Genomic DNA, 18,162 nt, shown 5'->3' on the forward strand with positions numbered 1-18,162 from the left:
GAACTATAATTTATATAATAAAGAATAATTAAATTTAATAATAAATAAAGGATTAAGAGATTAACTTTAAAAGAAGGAGATAATACTTACTTTATATAGTAAAATATTAAAATAAATAACTAAATAATAAACTTAACTTTAAAAAACTTAAACCTTTTAAAATCTTATAAGTAATTTCACTAGTTAACTATAAACTTAAACTCTTTAAAACTATAAAATATTACTTAGTATTCTATATCTTATTACTTAAATTAATACTATAAGGATTATAAATAAATAACTTTATTATTATAAAAGATAATAAACTAGAGTATAAAGTAGAAAAACTACTTAACTACTAATATAGAGATAATAAGTAGGAATATTTAGTTAAGTAGAAAAATTATAGTTATAAAGATAATATATAAAAACTAAATAATAACCTAGTTAACTATTAAGATAGAATTAATAAGTATATTAAAATATTTAACTATATTAACTTTAGAGATAAATTAAAACTATTTATAACTTAAAAAGAATAATAAGAATATAATAGAATTTATAAAGAATAATATAAATAATAATAATAAAAACTAAAAGAAAAACATAAGTATTTTTGTGACGATTTATCTCGCGATACGTCTTCTGCCTTACGCAGCCCTCTTAGTGAGCCTCACTAAGGGATCAGGTCATATAACTAGCATAAACCTCATAAGGTCATAATTTAAGGACGCTTAGGAGGATAACTTCCTCCTAAGTAATACACGCCTTTTTATAAACTCTTCAACCTCCTCTAACTGCTAGCTCTCAGTAATTTTCTTTATATATAATTTACTAAACTACTAAAATAACCTATCTATATCTACTTCCTATAGGATAATTATAGAATACTAAAGTAATTACTTTTTATTTACTTAGGAGTATTAGAGTATAACTAAAACCTCTTAAATAAGAAGTTTAGAGTGCTAAGATTCTAATTAAGGATTAAATCTAAATCTATTATATTAAAGCTACTTATAAACTAAACCTCTAATATAAGAGATATTATTAATTTCTTTTTAGTAACCTCTTAACTTTTCTAAAATACTATCCTCTTCTATTTATATAAACAATCTAATTATACTATAAACTTATTTAACTTAGCTTATATAATATATAAAGTAGTAGGTTTCTTTTTTAATACCTCCTCTTTAGCTATTTCTATATCCTCTAAATAAGCTACTTTATTTAGTAAGTAATTAACTAAAGTAAATTAGTACTACTTATAAGTATAAAAGAATATAAAAATATATAAGTATAAATAATATCTATTATAATATTATAAAACTACTTTAAGTAACTATACTTACTATAAATCTTACTACTTAGAAGCAGTTTATAGTACTTCTTTATAGAATAATAATAGGAATAAAGTATATTAATAATAAAACTAAACTTAGTAATATATAGTGTATAATTACAATAATAAAGAGTAGAAGTAAAACTTAATTTTAATTTTTTAATATAACTTAATATAATATTAGTATTATAAGTAAATTAGATAATATAATTAATAGATCTCTAATTTAAAACTAATAACTTACTTATATTAAGTTTTAAAGATAAAACTTTAAAAGAGGGGACCTTATATTATAACTTATAAATAAAGAAAGTAGCTAAATAACTTATTTAAGTATTAACTAGCTTAAATAAAATATTTATACTATAAGATCATAAGAATAATAAAGACTTACTTAGTATAAAGGAATTATAATATAAATTATATAATAATAAGATAAAGAAGTAATTAGTAGAATATAAAAAAGAGTACTTAGTAATTAGTTAATTTACTAACTAATTATAATTACTTTATATACTTAAGTAATTACCTCTCTATAAATAGAGAATGCTATTTAGGATTTATATATAAAATAATTTTAAGCTTAGTTTATAGTTATACTTTTATAACTCTTTAGTAATTAACTTAGTATTTATTTTTAGGATACTCTTAGTTTATTTTTACTATAAAAAACTTATTAAGTTTAAAATTAATTACTTTAGCCTCTAAAAATCAATCTATTATAGTTTATAACTTATAACTTAGATTATAACTTTAGTATATTAGTATAATATATTAATCTCTAACTTCTATTAGTAAACCTTACTATTAGATAGCTAACTATAATTATTATAACTATAAACTTAAGCTTAATAATAGCTTTATAATAGAGTATATATACTTATATTAATAGCTTTAGTAGCTATTTAATTATAATAATACTCTCTTAACTTTTATATAAATAAAACGCTATATAATAGATTTTAAAGCTTTATAGTACTATTTAGTAGTATATTAATATTATCTCTAGCTTAATTATAGCGTTAGCGCTATGCCTACCTCAGAGCCTATTATATACTTAAGTATATAACCTATAGTAAGCATGCTAGGCGCGCCTATAGAGCCTTTATATACTTATACCCCTACTTCTAACTTTTCCCTTCTATAACTTAATATTAATTAATCTAAGTTAGTACTTATTATATGTTAGCTATACTTTATAAGCTTATTATTATAGTATATTAAGTTTATCTATTAATTAATTTATCTCTAGTAATAAAAGTATAATATTAACTTTCCCTAGAAGTACTAACTGCTAATCTATAGCGAAAAACCCTATTATATAAACCCTATATATATAGTTAAAAGTAACTTAACTAAGAAACACTATAAGCGTAGTTAATAATATACTTTATTTTATTATATACCTATTAATCTAACTAATTATACACCCCCTACGTTAATTAGAAATAATATATAAGAATAAGAAAAGTAAGGATAGCTTAGCTAAGCGCTACTATAGCTATAATACTATAAGCAGATTACACTTCATCCTAAATATATAGGATGTATTTCTAGAACTACTAAGTCCTAACTAAGTACCCCCTAAAGGAGAATTTAAGTAAAACTAAATATAACTAGCGCTATAAAAAAGATATAAAGTAAAAATTACTAATATTAGTATAACTAATAAAACTATACCTAATAATTATATAACTATCCTTATAACTATTAATTACATATTAATATAACTAAAAGGAATAAAGTAACTATAACTTTATCTAATTAGAATAAAAAGTATAATTATATAAATTACCTATTATAGTAATTCCTATAATTAGCTAAAACGAATAAAAACTATATATTAAGTTAATTACTATAAAAAGTATATATTAATAATCTATAAAGTTAATAATATAGTTATTATTAACTAAAGTTAATATTAAGTTAAGATTTAAAACTAAAATAATAGAAACTAATAATCTATAATAAATCTATAAGCTATAACTATAATAATACTATAGATCTAAAATATCTAAATTAGATTAGATAAAGCTATAATAATTAAGTTTATAGTAAGGTTTTTATAGTTAATTACCTATTATAGTAATTACTTAATTAAGTAATTACTTAACTAAGTAAAGGTTTGCGAGGAAAAAATATATTATATATATAATAGATTTTTCTACTTAGAATAGATTTTAAGGAAATAAGTAATTTAATAGTTTTATCTATTTAACTATTACTACTACTTATTATTATTACCTTTTACCTATTATTACTATTATTAGTATTATTTCTTTTATATTAATAATAACTATTTATACTAGCTATAAATAGTTATTCTTAATTATTAGGAATTTTATTATAATAACTAATAAAACGAAAAGTTTCCCCCTTTTGCTATATTATATAATACTCCTACCCCTAATAATATTACTTCGATTATATACTCTTTTATATATATAGCGTAAAGCTAGTAGTACTATATATAATAAAGCTAATTATATTAAGGCTAAAGAGGTTATTAGAGCTCTTATAGTTTAGCTAATAATAGTTTTACTAAACCTTCTAGTAAAGTAAATATTACTAAATAGAAATAACTCTTTAACTAAAGAGGTTATTATAATAAGTTCTTATAGCTAGAAATATAAAAAGCTTTACTACTATATATAAAGCTTTATACCTTTCTCTCTTCTTTTTCCTTACTTTTAAACCTATATTAATAACTTATCCTTATAACTTATAATAAATCCTTTATAATATTTATATTATATAAGAAATATAAGAATACTAACTCTATACTAAGTACGCCTTTTTTTAAGAAAATAGCTAAAGATATTACTATATATTAATATAATATCTATATACTAAATAAAGCTTTTAACTTTAGTAAATACTTTAATTCTAATTAGGAGCGCTTTATTATAGTAGTATTAAATAGAGCTTTTAAGAATACTTCTAAAAAGGACTTTCTCTATACTATAATTAAAGTAATAAATATTTTTAATAACTTTAAAGTAGAAGCTATATATATCTCTAGTTATTTTAAGAAGTAGCTCTTTTTTATATAAACCCTCTATAATACTAAAGTAGATATAGCTTAAGTTTAGGTATAAATTTAGTAGAGATTAATAAGTATACTTTATACTAATTATATAGAGAGAATATTACTAATAATAATATAGCTATAAAAGTATTAGCTAGCTTAATTAAATAAAAAAATTATAATAATAGTAATAATTTACTTCTAAAGAAGCTACTATAGTAGATAGTAAAGTAGTAATAAGGATGGTATTAGTAGTATAAGTAATATATAAAAAAGAAAATAAGTTAATAGTTTAGTAGTTCGTTATTAAATAATTAAGTAATTATAAACTATATTATTACTAAAGTGAAGTTAAAAATAGTGAAGTTATATATATATATAAGTGTAGCTAAAGTTAGAAGAGATAATTAGAGATTATAATTATATAACTAAAAGCTATATATATTATTAGGAGATATAGAGTTAAGAGGTCTATTACTCTAAGTAGGTAAAAATCATAGTAAATAGCTAGAGGCCTAAGTCTTTCTCTTTTTAGTATATAAAAGACTTAAGAAATATATAAAAAGAAGTAGAGTTTTTAGAATTTTTAATAATTCTAATTTAAAAATAAAAAGCTAAATAAGTATTTTTATAAGTATTAAGTATTATTTAAAGAGGAAAAGCTTATATAAATAAATAGAAAGGCTACTAGCCTTATATTATAGAATTTAACTAGTATTAACTGCAAAAGCTAAACTAATCCCCTCACCCTCTACTAATAACCTTTAGGTTACATAACTATCCTTTAGGACTTTAACTATTATAATAAGCCTCAACTATCTTCCTCTAGCTGCCTCTATCTCCTCTCCTCTACTATTTAGACGTCTATATTATAAGCTCTACTAAGCGTAAAGGCTTTAAGGCCTCTATACTGTCACACTATTTAGATAATATCTTCTACTTTACTACGTAGTCTTAATAAAGAGCCCTACTACTATTAGCTATACTCTTACTATATTTACTTTTCCTAACTTATTAATATTCTACTTAAGCTACTTTAGCTATTTTAAAGAAGCTTATAAAGTATTTATAAGTATTAAAATTATTATTAGTAACCTTAACTATATCTATATTAATCTTAAAGTTATATAACTCTAATATATTATATTTATTAGCTATTTTAAGTAAGTATTTTAAAGTAAATTTAAGTAAAGTTTTTTTATTAATATATAGAAAGTTATTATACTTAAAGCTTTTAATTTTATTTACTTTAATTTTATATATTAAGTTATTTAAAATAGCTTTATTTAGCTTATATATAAGTATAATAAGGGGGAAAGATATTATAGTTATTATATATATAAAAGGATATAAAAAATAAGCTTAAAGCTTTATTTAAATAGTTAAGTTCTTATATTATAGCTATAAAAACCCTTTTAGCTATATAAAAAATCACACTATTAAGTTTATACCCTTAAGTATAAGTTTAAGCTATTACTAAGCTCTAGCTATAAATACTATTAGTATTCTATATTATAGAATAATACCTTTATAATATTATAAATAATATATTTATAAATAATAGTATTATAAATAACACTCTTACTAATATATTTTACTATTTTACTACTTACTTACTTACTCTCTTCTATTAAGGATAAGTTAAACTAAATATTAATAACTAGTTATACTAAGATTTATTTATTTACTTTATTAAGATTAAGTATAAGTTAAAGTGCTACTATTAAGTTTTAGTATTATAAAAAAAAAAGTATAGAGTAAACTATAATACTTACTTATATAGGTTAACTAAACTACTAATATAAATAAATAGAAGCTTAGTTAGTTTATAATAAATAAAATAAAGTAAATAAATAAGAAATATATTTATTTTATATAATTTCTTATTTTGTCTTAATAACTTTAGTAATTACTTTCTTAGAAAAACTTTTAAGATTTTTAAGTTTAGTTTATAAATCTTTTTTATTAATTCTTACTTTTTAAAAATTAAATAAAAATAAATATTTTAAACTCCTCTAGCTTTAATTAGTTTTACTTTTATTTTTTTACTTAATCTTTACTATATTTCTTTAATTATTCAAAATAAGAATAGAGTAAGATATTATAAGAATAATACTACTAAACTTCTTTTTAGTAATTTATTTTCTCTTAAGAGATTATATAATTTAAAGTATAAAAGAGTAAAAAATATAAATAAAATATAAGTTAGTCAAGTTTATATTTATATATTTATTTTTATATCTCTTATAGTTATCTAAAAAATTAATATATAAGTATTTAAGTATTTTTAAGGGTTTTCTACTTAGAGTAGAGTATTTAGTATAATTAATAAGTCTTCTCTCTTACCTTATTATAATATATATTTATAAATATATATCTTTATTTTTTTAACTTATTAATATTTTTAATAGTAATGTATTTATTCCTAATAAAAGCTTTTTAAAAAGCTTTATATTTCTTATTAAAAGCTTTGTTTTTAATATTACTTTTTTATTATTAAATAAATTAAAAAGTATATTTATATAAGTATTTTTCTTTATTAAAGAGAACTTTATTTAAATATACTCTATAAGAAGAGCTACTAGCCTTATATTATAAAATTTAACTAATATTAACTATATAAATTAAACTAGTTCTCTTAGCCTCTATTAATAACCTTTAAGTTTATAAAATATAATATTATATATTTTATAAGCTTTAATAAAGTAATATATTATTATTATTTAATAAATAATAAATATTATATTTAAATCTATATTTAAGGTTTTTATAAAACTCTAATTATACTAAAAATAATATATTACTAACTTTCAATAATAATTAGAAAGATCTAATAATCTATTTTTAGTATAATTACTATTAATAATTATAGTTTAGCTTACTAACTAGCTTAGTAAAATAGATTAAAAGTAGGGAAATCTGCTTCCTAAAACGTATTTAAAGAGCTAGAATTTCCCTTCTCTTTTTCCTAGAAATTAACGCTTTTAATTCCTTTAAAATTCACCTCTTAAGACGCTATTTATTTAATAAGTATAAAGTAAACTTTAATACATACTTATATAGATTAAGTAAACTACTAATATATTTTAATATTATATAGCATAAGTAAAATATTAAATATGTAATAAGTAAAACTTAGTAGTCCTACCCTCTAACCAGACTTTCATAGCATAGCACCTGCAACCTTTCTAATGCGGCGGATGTAGCAGCGGACTGATTCAAGTGATTAGGTTGACGTCTATAGCTAGACCTTAGCAATCAAGTGAAGGCGCACAGGATGCCCTCATCTCATACTGGAAGCACAACCTCCTTCTCAAGCGCAGGGCCGTCGAGGCAGCCGCAGCAGCAGCAGCAGCAGTCGCATCTGTACCAGAAACAGCACAGACTTTCCAGGTCTTTTCCAACGTCAACGAGTCACCTGGCCCCTCGCTACCCGACGCCGACCGGCACACGCTCCGACCGACAGCAAAGTCCGGTCTCATCTTCGCTTGGTTCTCGTCTCGACACCGGCACGTCCTTTCCGCGAAGAACTCCCTCACCTCTTCCCAGGACCTCGTCGCTTCTTCCGCCACCGCAAATTGCCCCATCACAGCCCCTGACGGCTCAGTTCGATGCCTTGAATAACAACGCTGCCGCCGACTCCGACTCCTTGTTCCTGCGACCGACGACCTCTCATTCGCGATCAAGCAGCGCCGGCTTGTCAGCCGAGGGGTTCAAAAATTTGAATCGCTGGTCTACCTCAACGTCATCGAGTCGAGCATCTGGCCTGAACCATCGCCCTTCTAATTTCTATGCGCGCCGCTTGAGTGTGGATGCGGCTGCGTTTGTTGCAAATTCGTCGCCTCAAAGACCCCTTAGAACTAGACGGCGGTCGAATTCTAGTGAAGCTTCCCAACCGGTCGGCAGTGCCAGCAAGTTGCGTGGCTACTCACCTCCTGGATCATCTCGAGTTGAAGGCCTGTCTACCGTGTTCGCGCCTTACCCATTAGATTCATCCCTTTCAACTGAGCCGGCAGGTGCAGCGAACGGCCCAAGTGTACCGTTGGGCGCACCCAGAGCGCCCAGAAGCGGCCATATTGCGGAACAAAATCGACCCTGGGATGCATTCTCAAGCCCAGACCGGAGAGGATCAGCGGAACCAGGTTCACAGCAGCCGCTTCGTGCAATGATGCCAGCCGATCGCAATGGAGGGGCCTACGATACAAGGGGCCATTCCCGTAACCGTTCCCAAGCGGCTAAGGGGAGTACGGACACCACTGCATCGTCAAAAGGTCGAGAAAGAGGCAATAAACCGCCCTCTCAAAAAGCTATGCTTTCCCGAGCCCTACAAAAAGCAAACACTGCAGTTCAGTTAGACAATGCGCAGAATTTCGAAGGTGCACGCCAAGCTTATGCCGAAGCATGCGAACTACTGCACCAAGTATTGGCGAGAACCTCCACGGAGGAAGACAAGAGAAAGCTCGAGGCGATTGTGAGTATCTCGACTTGGAATGGCGTGACAGTCCGGAGCTAAACTAGGTCAGCGCCGCACGTATACAAGTCGAATCGAGGAGCTGGATCAGATGGCTCCTATCCAGGTACCGGATGGGAAGGCTCTTCCTGCTAGACCCGAGAGCTTAGGTCTGCGACTCAACCCGACCCTCCAGTTTAACGACGACGACGATGTGGACTACCTGGAGGAACCAGGCGGTCTCGAAACAGCGGCTCTTGCCAGGATACTCAAAGATGGAGGTCGAAATTCACCTAGCTACGCGGGGCCTGGGTTGCCTATATCACGAATGCAGGGCTTGGCTGAACCAGCAAGGAGCGGCTTATCGAGGACACCAGAGCAATATACGCTGCAGTCTTCCTTCTCTCGCTCGCCGCTTCGAGAACGAAACTCGGACGAACATCTTATCTTCCAAATACCCACGGAAGATGCTACCATGCCACCGCCACTCTCACCTCGCCGACCAGCTTCTCCGGAGTTAGATGGGCGGGGTTCTCCTGATGGACCCGTCAGGTCGGATTTCTCCCTTTCCGCAACGCGAACTGGACAAGCCCCGAAACATGTGCGAGATTCGAGCCGCGAATCCAATTCCTGGTTGGATCCGATTGACGAGTCCGGTGGCTCAACTTCGTCTGTTCACTCCCGATCATCCTCTATGAATGTGCGGCGAAAGCACATACGCGCTCCTAGTGGCGCTACCGAGGCTGAATTCGATGCAGCATTAGATGCGGCGGTCGAAGCAGCGTACGACGACGGTTATGAGCCGATGGATCTATCTGACACCGAAGCATATGCGTCAGATGATCAGGTCGTAGCGAAGGCACTGCGTAAGGTTGAGTTGGCCAAAGAACGCGTTCGTCAGACGGAAAGAGAAGTCTACGAGCAAGAAAGCGAAAGAGAGCGAAGAGTGCAAGGGCAGCAAAAACCTGACGGGGATTTGATACATGAAGATTTCTACGACGACGGATCATCGGACGAGGAGGAACGCATTTTGGAGGAAATGACTCGAGGATATTCTATTGACGACTTTTCCTTCAACCAAGCACCTCGATCATCCGCAGCCAGGCACTCCGGCTCCAGTGATGCCCAGCAAACGTGGCAGATGCCTGGGACACACGGCACAAACGGCGATGATGTCTCCTCGTCACCGACGGATGTCTTTCCCTCTTCGAACTTCCCTAGGGCCGGAAGCCCAGCTGCACCGCCTCCGGTGCAGTCTCTACCCGAGTTACCCTCTAAAACATCTTTCTCAGGACCAGTGCCTGGGCCCGGCCAGACCGTGAGGAGCAGGAGAATGTCAGGGCAAAACCCGAAGCAGCTCAAGATTGAGACTAGCAAACTTTCGAAATACGGAGACCCCGGGAGACGTTACAGCGTTGCCCAATCAATCGACAATGATCAAGGAGTTGACTTCGATCGTCGAGACTCCATTATTTCCAACGACTTTAATGGAGGCATGCGCAGACCATACTCCCCTCCTGAGGGGATCAGCCCAACACAACCGGTACCCCCAACTCCTCCACCCGGGCATCGGAGTCGAGACAGTGCAGACTTCAATAGTCATTCGGGCTCACCATCCTTCCGGCCTACACTAAGAAAGAACTTCTCTTCCTCAAGCTTGAGGAGCATGAAGAATCGAAACATGTCACTGTCGAATTTGGAGGACGCTTCGGACATGTCACCGGGTACACCAATGAGCAATGCCTTTGGCATCAGTGGCAGGCATCCGGCTATGCCTGCCCTGCCGACCCCCTTGGCAGCAGCCTTCAGAGACAAGTTTACCTCAGGCTCTGCTGGTGGCTTATACCTATTCGACGATACTTTGCACTCCCCGCAAAGTCCAGGCTCGCCAAATTCGCTTCAGGTAGATGCACCAGCACCATTGGAACCGTGCCCAACAGATTACATGTTGCGGCCCTTCTGGCTAATGCGCTGCTTGTATCAAACGCTCGCCCATCCCCGAGGAGGTTATTTAAGCAACAAGCTATTTGTTCCGCGGGATGTGTGGAAGGTGAAGGGTGTAAAAATCCGCAACGTGGAGGATAAAGTAGCGACATGCGACTATCTCACGGCCGCTCTTCTCAAGCTAGCCAGAGTAGACACTTGCGATGCTGATGCCGTGCTTGAGGAGATGCAGGCTTTAGAGGTCATTCTGGAACAGGTTCAGGCCAGCTTGACCAGAAAGCTGGGGACAGAAGTCGGGGTGCAAAGCTCCAACGTGATTTTCAGGGATGCATCGAACTCTGTCGAAATTGAAGCGGCAATCAACGTACCGCGTTCAGCGAGCGTGTCGGGCAAGTCGTCCTCATTCTCGTGGCGCAGATTAAGGTCCAAGGGGTCTGCGGCTGGGTTGAATAGCTCCTACAACGCAAAGGGTACCGGACCCGACAGCGGCAAGGAGTCACCTGTACTGGAAACCCTGCCAATGACAGAGAATCCAACTAGCCGTCCGACCAAAAGAGATCCAACCAGTGCCCAGTTTACTGGGCCAAATTCCAACTACATGGGATCACTCGCACGGCTCTTCGATGCCGCCCAGACGATTGGTAAGGCCTCTCAAATGCGTACCTGCTCAATCGCAGATATGTGTTGTTACGGGTCAACTAACAGACTTAGACCAAATCGCTCGTCAAGTCGAGGATCCGGGACTCAGACACGCGGACAAGACACAAGTTGGCCTGGAGCTTTGTACCCGACACGCCGCGGAATTCTTTGGGTTTTTCATATGCCGGTTCGTACTGTCGGACCTCAGCATGTTGCTGGATAAGTTTATCAAAAGAGGGAGCGAATGGGTCCTCGCATGAGGCGTTGAAATGTGAGTCGCAATCTGAATTATCATATGGGAGAGTAAGGGCGGCATGATTTGAGCGTTTGCTGGAGCGTTTGTAAGAGATACCTTATGGTGACCAATGTCACACTGCAATTTGTAAGGCGACGTCAATAGCAAGAGGAGGTAAGCGTGGGCACTGGGAGGGGTATTTCCTCTCTCAACCGAGCGATACTTGAAATGATGGTGATGAACACCTAGGCTTAACGAATGTCTAAAGATGCGGTGGCGTGCGCAGAGATACCGTCCAAGGCAACTACGGATAGTTTCATGCTTGACCAACACTGCATGTACTCTGACGGTAAACATACGTAATCATGTATGAAGAAAATTTAGCAGCGTATGTATGTCTTCGGGCAGTGTACTCCATACAAACCCACCTCCGTACTAGTATACTGAACTCGGGAGTCAGTTGGTTTCGGCGAGCCTCTGCCGAAAGACCAATCGGGGGCCAGTTCCACACCGAGACCCACTCGAGCTTCAAGCACACTGTACACCTAGGTAGTCGGGGTTTCGATTTCTGCGCCAGGACGGGCATGGGAAACAGGCTCGGCATCACATTCGGTTGCTTCACAGAACCTACAAGACATAACTGGAATCGCGCAATTTGAGCCTCCAGTCTGAATCTATTCAATGCCGACAAGAACAACTTGATGCGCGGATCCCGGGCGACAAGCGTGCGCGCTATGCGGGACCGTTTGGTCAGTTTTCCACGCCAGCTGCGACAGCCTTGGTCTTCACTCTCGACGTTCAGCTTGACCCCGCCGCTTCAGTCTCGCAGCTGCACTCTGGCCCAGACGACGCTGACGACAACGCAAGCTCCATGGTCGCGTAGTCTGGCTTCATCATGGAACCCGGTTCGCAGCCAGCCTTTTCATTGTGCCACCGCCCACCTCGCCAAGCCTGCGCCGCCATCTCGTGCCGCGCAGGCTCTAGAAGAACGAATTCTCTCTATACCAATCGAGCGGTACCGCAACTTCTGCATTGTGGCCCATATCGACCACGGGAAGAGTACCCTTAGTGACCGTTTGCTCGAAATCACAGGCACCATCTCTGCCAGTGATGCTAATAAGCAGATATTGGTGAGACCGACAGTGCAGCTGCGCTGCTCTTCCAGCTTAAAAGAGTATTGCTGACCGAATTTCTTTTCACTGGCTAGGATAAACTCGATGTGGAACGTGAGCGAGGGATCACCGTCAAGGCCCAGACTTGTACCATGATATACAACTATAAAGAAGAGGATTATCTGCTACATCTCGTTGATACACCTGGGCATGTGGACTTTCGCGCCGAGGTGACGCGATCCTACGCCAGTTGTGGTGGTGCTCTGCTGCTTGTTGATGCAAGCCAGGGCATCCAGGCACAAACAGTATCCAATTTCCATCTGGCTTTCGCGCAGGATCTCGCCTTAATTCCCGTTGTCAACAAAATCGATATGCCGTCCGCCGACGTTTCTAGAGTTCTCGATCAAATGCATACTTCATTCGAATTAGACCCTTCTTCGGCGGTTCTGGTGTCGGCGAAGACTGGCAAGAATGTGCCAAATATTTTACCTGCCGTTGTGGAACAAATACCGCATCCAGTGGGCGATACTTCAAAACCACTTCGCATGTTGCTTGTGGATTCTTGGTACGACAATTTCAGGGGCGTCATACTTTTGGTTCGTGTATTCGATGGCCAGGTTAAAGCTGGCGACAACCTCATCTCCTTTGCCACCGGGCAAAAGTACACTGTTGGCGAAGTCGGTATTCAGTATCCAAATGCCGTCCCGCAAAGTGTTCTCCGCGCCGGCCAAGTTGGCTACATACACTTCAACCCAGGTATGAAGCGTATCCAGGACGCCAAGTTGGGTGATACTTTCACCACAACCGGGTCAGAGGCTGTTGTCGAGCCATATCCTGGCTTTGAAGAGCCGAAACCAATGGTCTTCGTGGCTGCGTTTCCCACTGACCAGAGCGACTATACTCGTCTCGCTGACAGCATCAGTCAGTTAGTGCTCAATGACAGGAGTGTAACATTGCAGAAAGACTATTCTGAGGCTCTTGGTGCGGGCTGGCGCTTGGGGTTCCTTGGTAGCTTACATTGCTCTGTCTTCCAGGATCGTTTGAAGCAAGAGCATGGCGCTAGCATCATCATTACAGACCCGACTGTACCAACCAAAGTCGGGTGGGCCGACGGGTCTGAGACGATATATCAGAATCCGGCTGAGTTCCCCAGTCAAGACGAGCACCGAATGCGCGGCGCAACAGCATACGAACCGTAAGCATCCTCATTGACTCTACTGCCTGCCCGCCTATATCCCTCTGACAAAGCTACCTAGGTTTGTGACTGCCACGATTACTCTTCCCGAGGAGTACCTCGGTCGTGTCATAGAATTGTGTGAAAGTCAGCGTGGCGAGCAGAAAAGCCTTGAGTTTTTTCACACGACGCAGGTTATCCTCAAGTATGACATCCCTGCAGCCCAGCTTGTCGACGACTTGTTTGGCAAGCTCAAGGGCGTCACGTACGTTGTCTCGAATACCCTAATGATGGAGGTTACAAGCTGACAACTGGAATAGGAAAGGCTATGCGAGCTTGGACTATGAAGAGGCTGGATGGAGGGCGAGTCAGCTCACCAAATTGCAGCTTCTGGTCAACAAACAGCCCGTGGATGCTATCTGCCGGGTGATTCATACCTCTCAGGCTGAGCGTCTTGGTCGGCAGTGGGTCACCAAGTTCAAAGAACATGTCGACCGCCAAATGTTTGGTAAGTCCAATCGGTCCACCATAGCGGTGGGTAAAATAGACTGACCTGTGACTTTCAAAGAGGTCGTCATTCAAGCTGTTGCCGGTAGGCGGATTGTCGCTCGCGAGACCATCAAGCCATTCCGGAAGGACGTGCTTGCGAAACTACACGCCAGCGATATCACTCGTCGGAAGAAACTGTTAGAGAAGCAGAAGGCGGGACGCAAGCGCCTTCGCGCAGTTGGCAATGTCATCATTGACCAGTCTGCTTTCCAGAGTTTTCTTGCCAGGTGATTTAGTCTTGCGTCTCTGCAGGCCTTGGCGTTCTCTTTGTGGCACCCGAGGACAATCGTCGCGGATCAATTGCGCTACTGATGTACGAATATGTAATTTATAAAAAAACACCCGAATTCACCAACAAACCATGCATCCATTTAATAGCCTGATCTTCGCATGGGGATTATCGGTTGCGATACGGCCTTTCGATAGCAGTTTTGCCTCGGACTCACGCCATCGTAGTTGCTGAGGCACAATCTGAAGCAACCCGAACTTGACACAGCGAGTCTCAGTCGCTCTGAATGCCTGCAATAGAGTTCTCCAGGACCGGCAAGTCAGAGCCAATGACAACAGGGTCTGTCCAGGATTTACCTAGACCGCCACTGACAGTTGACTGAAGCTGTCGGAGCTCAGGCTTGCTATCAGCTTCATCGCCTTTATAAAGCTCGAATGCTCGGTAGTCGCCATTGAAGAACCAGTGCCCCGTCACCCCGAGTCGCAAGAAACCCGAGTGCGAAACCACAAAAACCAGCTTCTCCTTTCGCTCATAGATGCTGTTGATGGATGATCGAGCTCTTCCGAGAATAGCCTCCTTGGTGTAGGAATACTGGGCTCCAGCAGGAGAAGTCTTGTCTGGGTAGACGGGGTCGACAGAAGAGAAGTCAACGCCAGGGAATTCCACACTCAACTCGGCGATTGAGCTTCCTGTATCACACGGCTTTGCCGAGTTTTCTAGTGATGATTAGATATATTACCTGCAAGACCTTACTGAGCAGGCTTTAAATTCAAGTGTGATTACACCTACCTTGCCATCGAGCATCAGCTTGAATTGGCACCCCATTCTTGATCAACCAATCGAGCGAGAGGAGGGCTGTCTGGATAGTCCGCCTCATTGGACTGACAATGATGATGGCATCCGTCTCGTCGGCAAAATTTTGGGAAAGATTCTGACGTAGCTCCTTGCATTGTTCTACACCCAGTGATGAGAGCTCAGGGTCGTGGATCGAGTAGTTCTGTGCCCATGTGTTAGCACAAAGTAAGAGGAGCTTATCAAGAGGACTACTCATCATCAACGTTGTGCAGTGCCTGGGCATGACGAATGAGCACGACTGTGGGCGCCATACTAGCCAAATTATGTCAAACAAAGAAGTGCAAGGCACGCGCAACAACTCCCCCGTGTATAGTTGGTCTCGTCAGTTTGCAAGGTCAATTCTACGGTGATACTGGAATTGGAACCGGGTCAGAAGTGGTCCAGTATTCCGGTAGCGGACCGGTGCTGCTCCGGAAAATGATAACTTAGGCAGCTAAGGTCCTCAGGCTTATGGAGTATTCAGTGCCAAGGTACGTACTTATCCGTACCCGTTACTCATGGGGACCCCTGTCATGCCCCACTGGGCTGCAGGTCTGCGACCTAGGTATCCGTAAGGTACGGTAGGCCGGCGCGCCTTGGAGCTCCAGCAAATACCTGCACCGTCACCTGGTTCGATCGTTACACGACTCTCCAATCTTTCACGAGGCTCCTTCGAAGTTGCGCTCTTGACGTTGACGCGCGGCTGTTAGTTTCCTGTGCGGTTTCATTTCGAGCGCCTTTGAAGAGCCTATCGCTGCCTGGCAAAGATGACCGATGTTGATAACCTCTTCAAAGTAAGCCTGTCGCTCGGACTGCGCCTGGTTTTCACTTCTCAACTGACGGAAACAGAGCTCCGGCGGCGTTGGCAAAAGGAAGCTTGATGCTGTACGAGACCCAAGTAAGCAACCGCCCTACCAGAGACTGATCTTCCCGTGGTCAGGACTGACACACGACAGATGAAATATACAAGTCGGCCAAATTGAGCGCCAGCGAGTCTATAAGTCGGCATGCCCAAGTGGAAGAAGAAGGCGATGATGATGATATCGCCGGACCTGCTCCCCCACCTGACGACGACGCGGACGACTACGGGCCCGAAATGCCCCCGGACGAGGATGATGAAGGCCGATTCTTCGGCGGAGGGATCACAAAACAAGAATCCGAAATACTGGACTACGTGGACGGCCGCGGCGAGAACTCGGCCACTTCTGAGAAGATCGACGCTGCTTGGGTCAGAAAAGCTGCCCTGAATTTCGAAAAGCGAATCACGAAGAACGCCGAGTTGCGCGCCAAGTTTGCCAACGAACCCCAAAAGTTCATCGAGAGCGAGGCAGATCTCGATGCCGCCATCAAGGATCTCTCCATCTTAGCAGAGCATCCCGACCTGTACCCTCAATTCGTCAAGTTGGGCTGTGTTGATAGTCTTGCCGGGCTACTGACACATGAAAACACCGACATCGCCATTGATGCTGTCGAAATTATCGGTGAGCTCACTGACGAAGACGTTTATGCGTCTGACGACGACTGGGATATGCTGGTGGATGCGCTGTTGAAGGCAGACCTGGTTAGCCTTCTCGTGTCAAACTTCTCTCGCCTAAATGAAGATGATGAGTCCGACCGCAGCGGGGTGTACCATGCACTTGGCGTCCTAGAGAACCTCCTGTCCAAGAAGACGAACGCGGAAACGGTTGGTAGGGACGAGTCGTTGATCAGGTGGCTGTTGGAGAGGGCCCAGCGTAAGGAGTCCCCCGTATCCCAGAACAAACAGTACGCTACAGAGCTGTTGGATATCATCGCGCACACATCGATAATAACGCGCCGTCGGCTGGCAGAGCTGGACGCCGTCGATGTATTGCTGCAACTGGTATCGGCTTATCGCAAACGCGACCCAGAGAAAGGCGGCGAGGAGGAAGAGTACATGGAGAATCTCTTCAACGCATTAGTCTGCATTGTTGATGAGCCGGAAGGCAAATTCAAATTCCTCGAAGCAGAAGGCATCGAACTGTGCTTGATTATGCTCAAGGAAGGTAAGATGAGCAAGCAACCGTCGATGCGACTTCTTGTGCATAGCGTCAGTGGAGATATGAGCGGCGAGGTTTGCCGGAAGATTGTTGAAGCTGGTGGCCTGAAGATTCTCTTCACCTTGTTCAAGAAGACTACACAGCAGCGCATGGTTATGGAGAGCTTGTTTGACATCTTCAGATCTCTCTTGCGGTTTCTTCCCGCCAACTCGGCCGAGAGGATCCGGACGCTGGCGAAGTTTGTCGAGAGGGAGTACGAGAAGTTGGACCGACTCTACGACTGCAGGAGGACATACAAGTCAATGCTCGACGTAGCCGACCAGGAAATTCAAAAAGAACGAAGCAGAATGAGCGCGGACGATGCAGAACTGTCCGAAGGAGAATGGTTCCTGAAAAGGATCGACGAAGGGCTTTACAGTGTGTGGGCTATCGATGTCATCCTCGCATGGCTCGCCGCGGAGGATGCCGGTGCCAAGAGGCGGATACAAAAGCTGCTGGGTAAGGATGGTCAAGACCTGGCGGCTGTGAGAGCTACATTGCAGGAGTATCGGGAAGATTTGGATCTGGAAAAGCCCCAACACAAGGACTTGGCGGAGATGCTCACGACATTGATGGACTTTTTACAGTGAAGC

The 18,162-nt window shown here is 39.0% G+C and overlaps 3 protein-coding genes across 3 annotated transcripts; 2 read left to right on the forward strand and 1 right to left on the reverse strand.

The window, feature by feature from the left end:
* Positions 1-8,655: 8,655 nt before the first annotated feature.
* CGCS363_v012876 (Translation factor GUF1) lies at positions 8,656-14,680 on the forward strand (the record flags this gene model as incomplete). Its single annotated transcript, XM_036644725.1, has 8 exons — positions 8,656-8,817; positions 8,870-11,381; positions 11,452-11,523; positions 12,482-12,744; positions 12,822-13,921; positions 13,983-14,165; positions 14,221-14,408; positions 14,469-14,680. 8 exons carry the CDS (start codon positions 8,656-8,658, stop codon positions 14,678-14,680), a joined length of 4,692 nt encoding a protein of 1,563 aa, XP_036490066.1.
* Positions 14,681-14,951: 271 nt separating this feature from the next.
* Positions 14,952-15,784, reverse strand: CGCS363_v012877 (putative phosphatase; the record flags this gene model as incomplete). The annotated part of the gene is made up of 3 exons (XM_036644726.1): positions 14,952-15,394; positions 15,468-15,675; positions 15,737-15,784. The coding sequence occupies 3 exons, from the start codon at positions 15,782-15,784 to the stop codon at positions 14,952-14,954; spliced, it is 699 nt and encodes a 232-aa protein (XP_036490067.1).
* Positions 15,785-16,279: 495 nt separating this feature from the next.
* Positions 16,280-18,159, forward strand: CGCS363_v012878 (Beta-catenin-like protein 1-like protein; the record flags this gene model as incomplete). Its single annotated transcript, XM_036644727.1, has 3 exons — positions 16,280-16,306; positions 16,362-16,410; positions 16,469-18,159. 3 exons carry the CDS (start codon positions 16,280-16,282, stop codon positions 18,157-18,159), a joined length of 1,767 nt encoding a protein of 588 aa, XP_036489652.1.
* Positions 18,160-18,162: the final 3 nt, after the last annotated feature.

The sequence above is a fragment of the Colletotrichum siamense genome (assembly GCF_013390195.1).
Source record: "Colletotrichum siamense strain Cg363 chromosome Unknown KSG_Cg363_contig09, whole genome shotgun sequence".
Classification (NCBI taxonomy): domain Eukaryota; kingdom Fungi; phylum Ascomycota; class Sordariomycetes; order Glomerellales; family Glomerellaceae; genus Colletotrichum; species Colletotrichum siamense.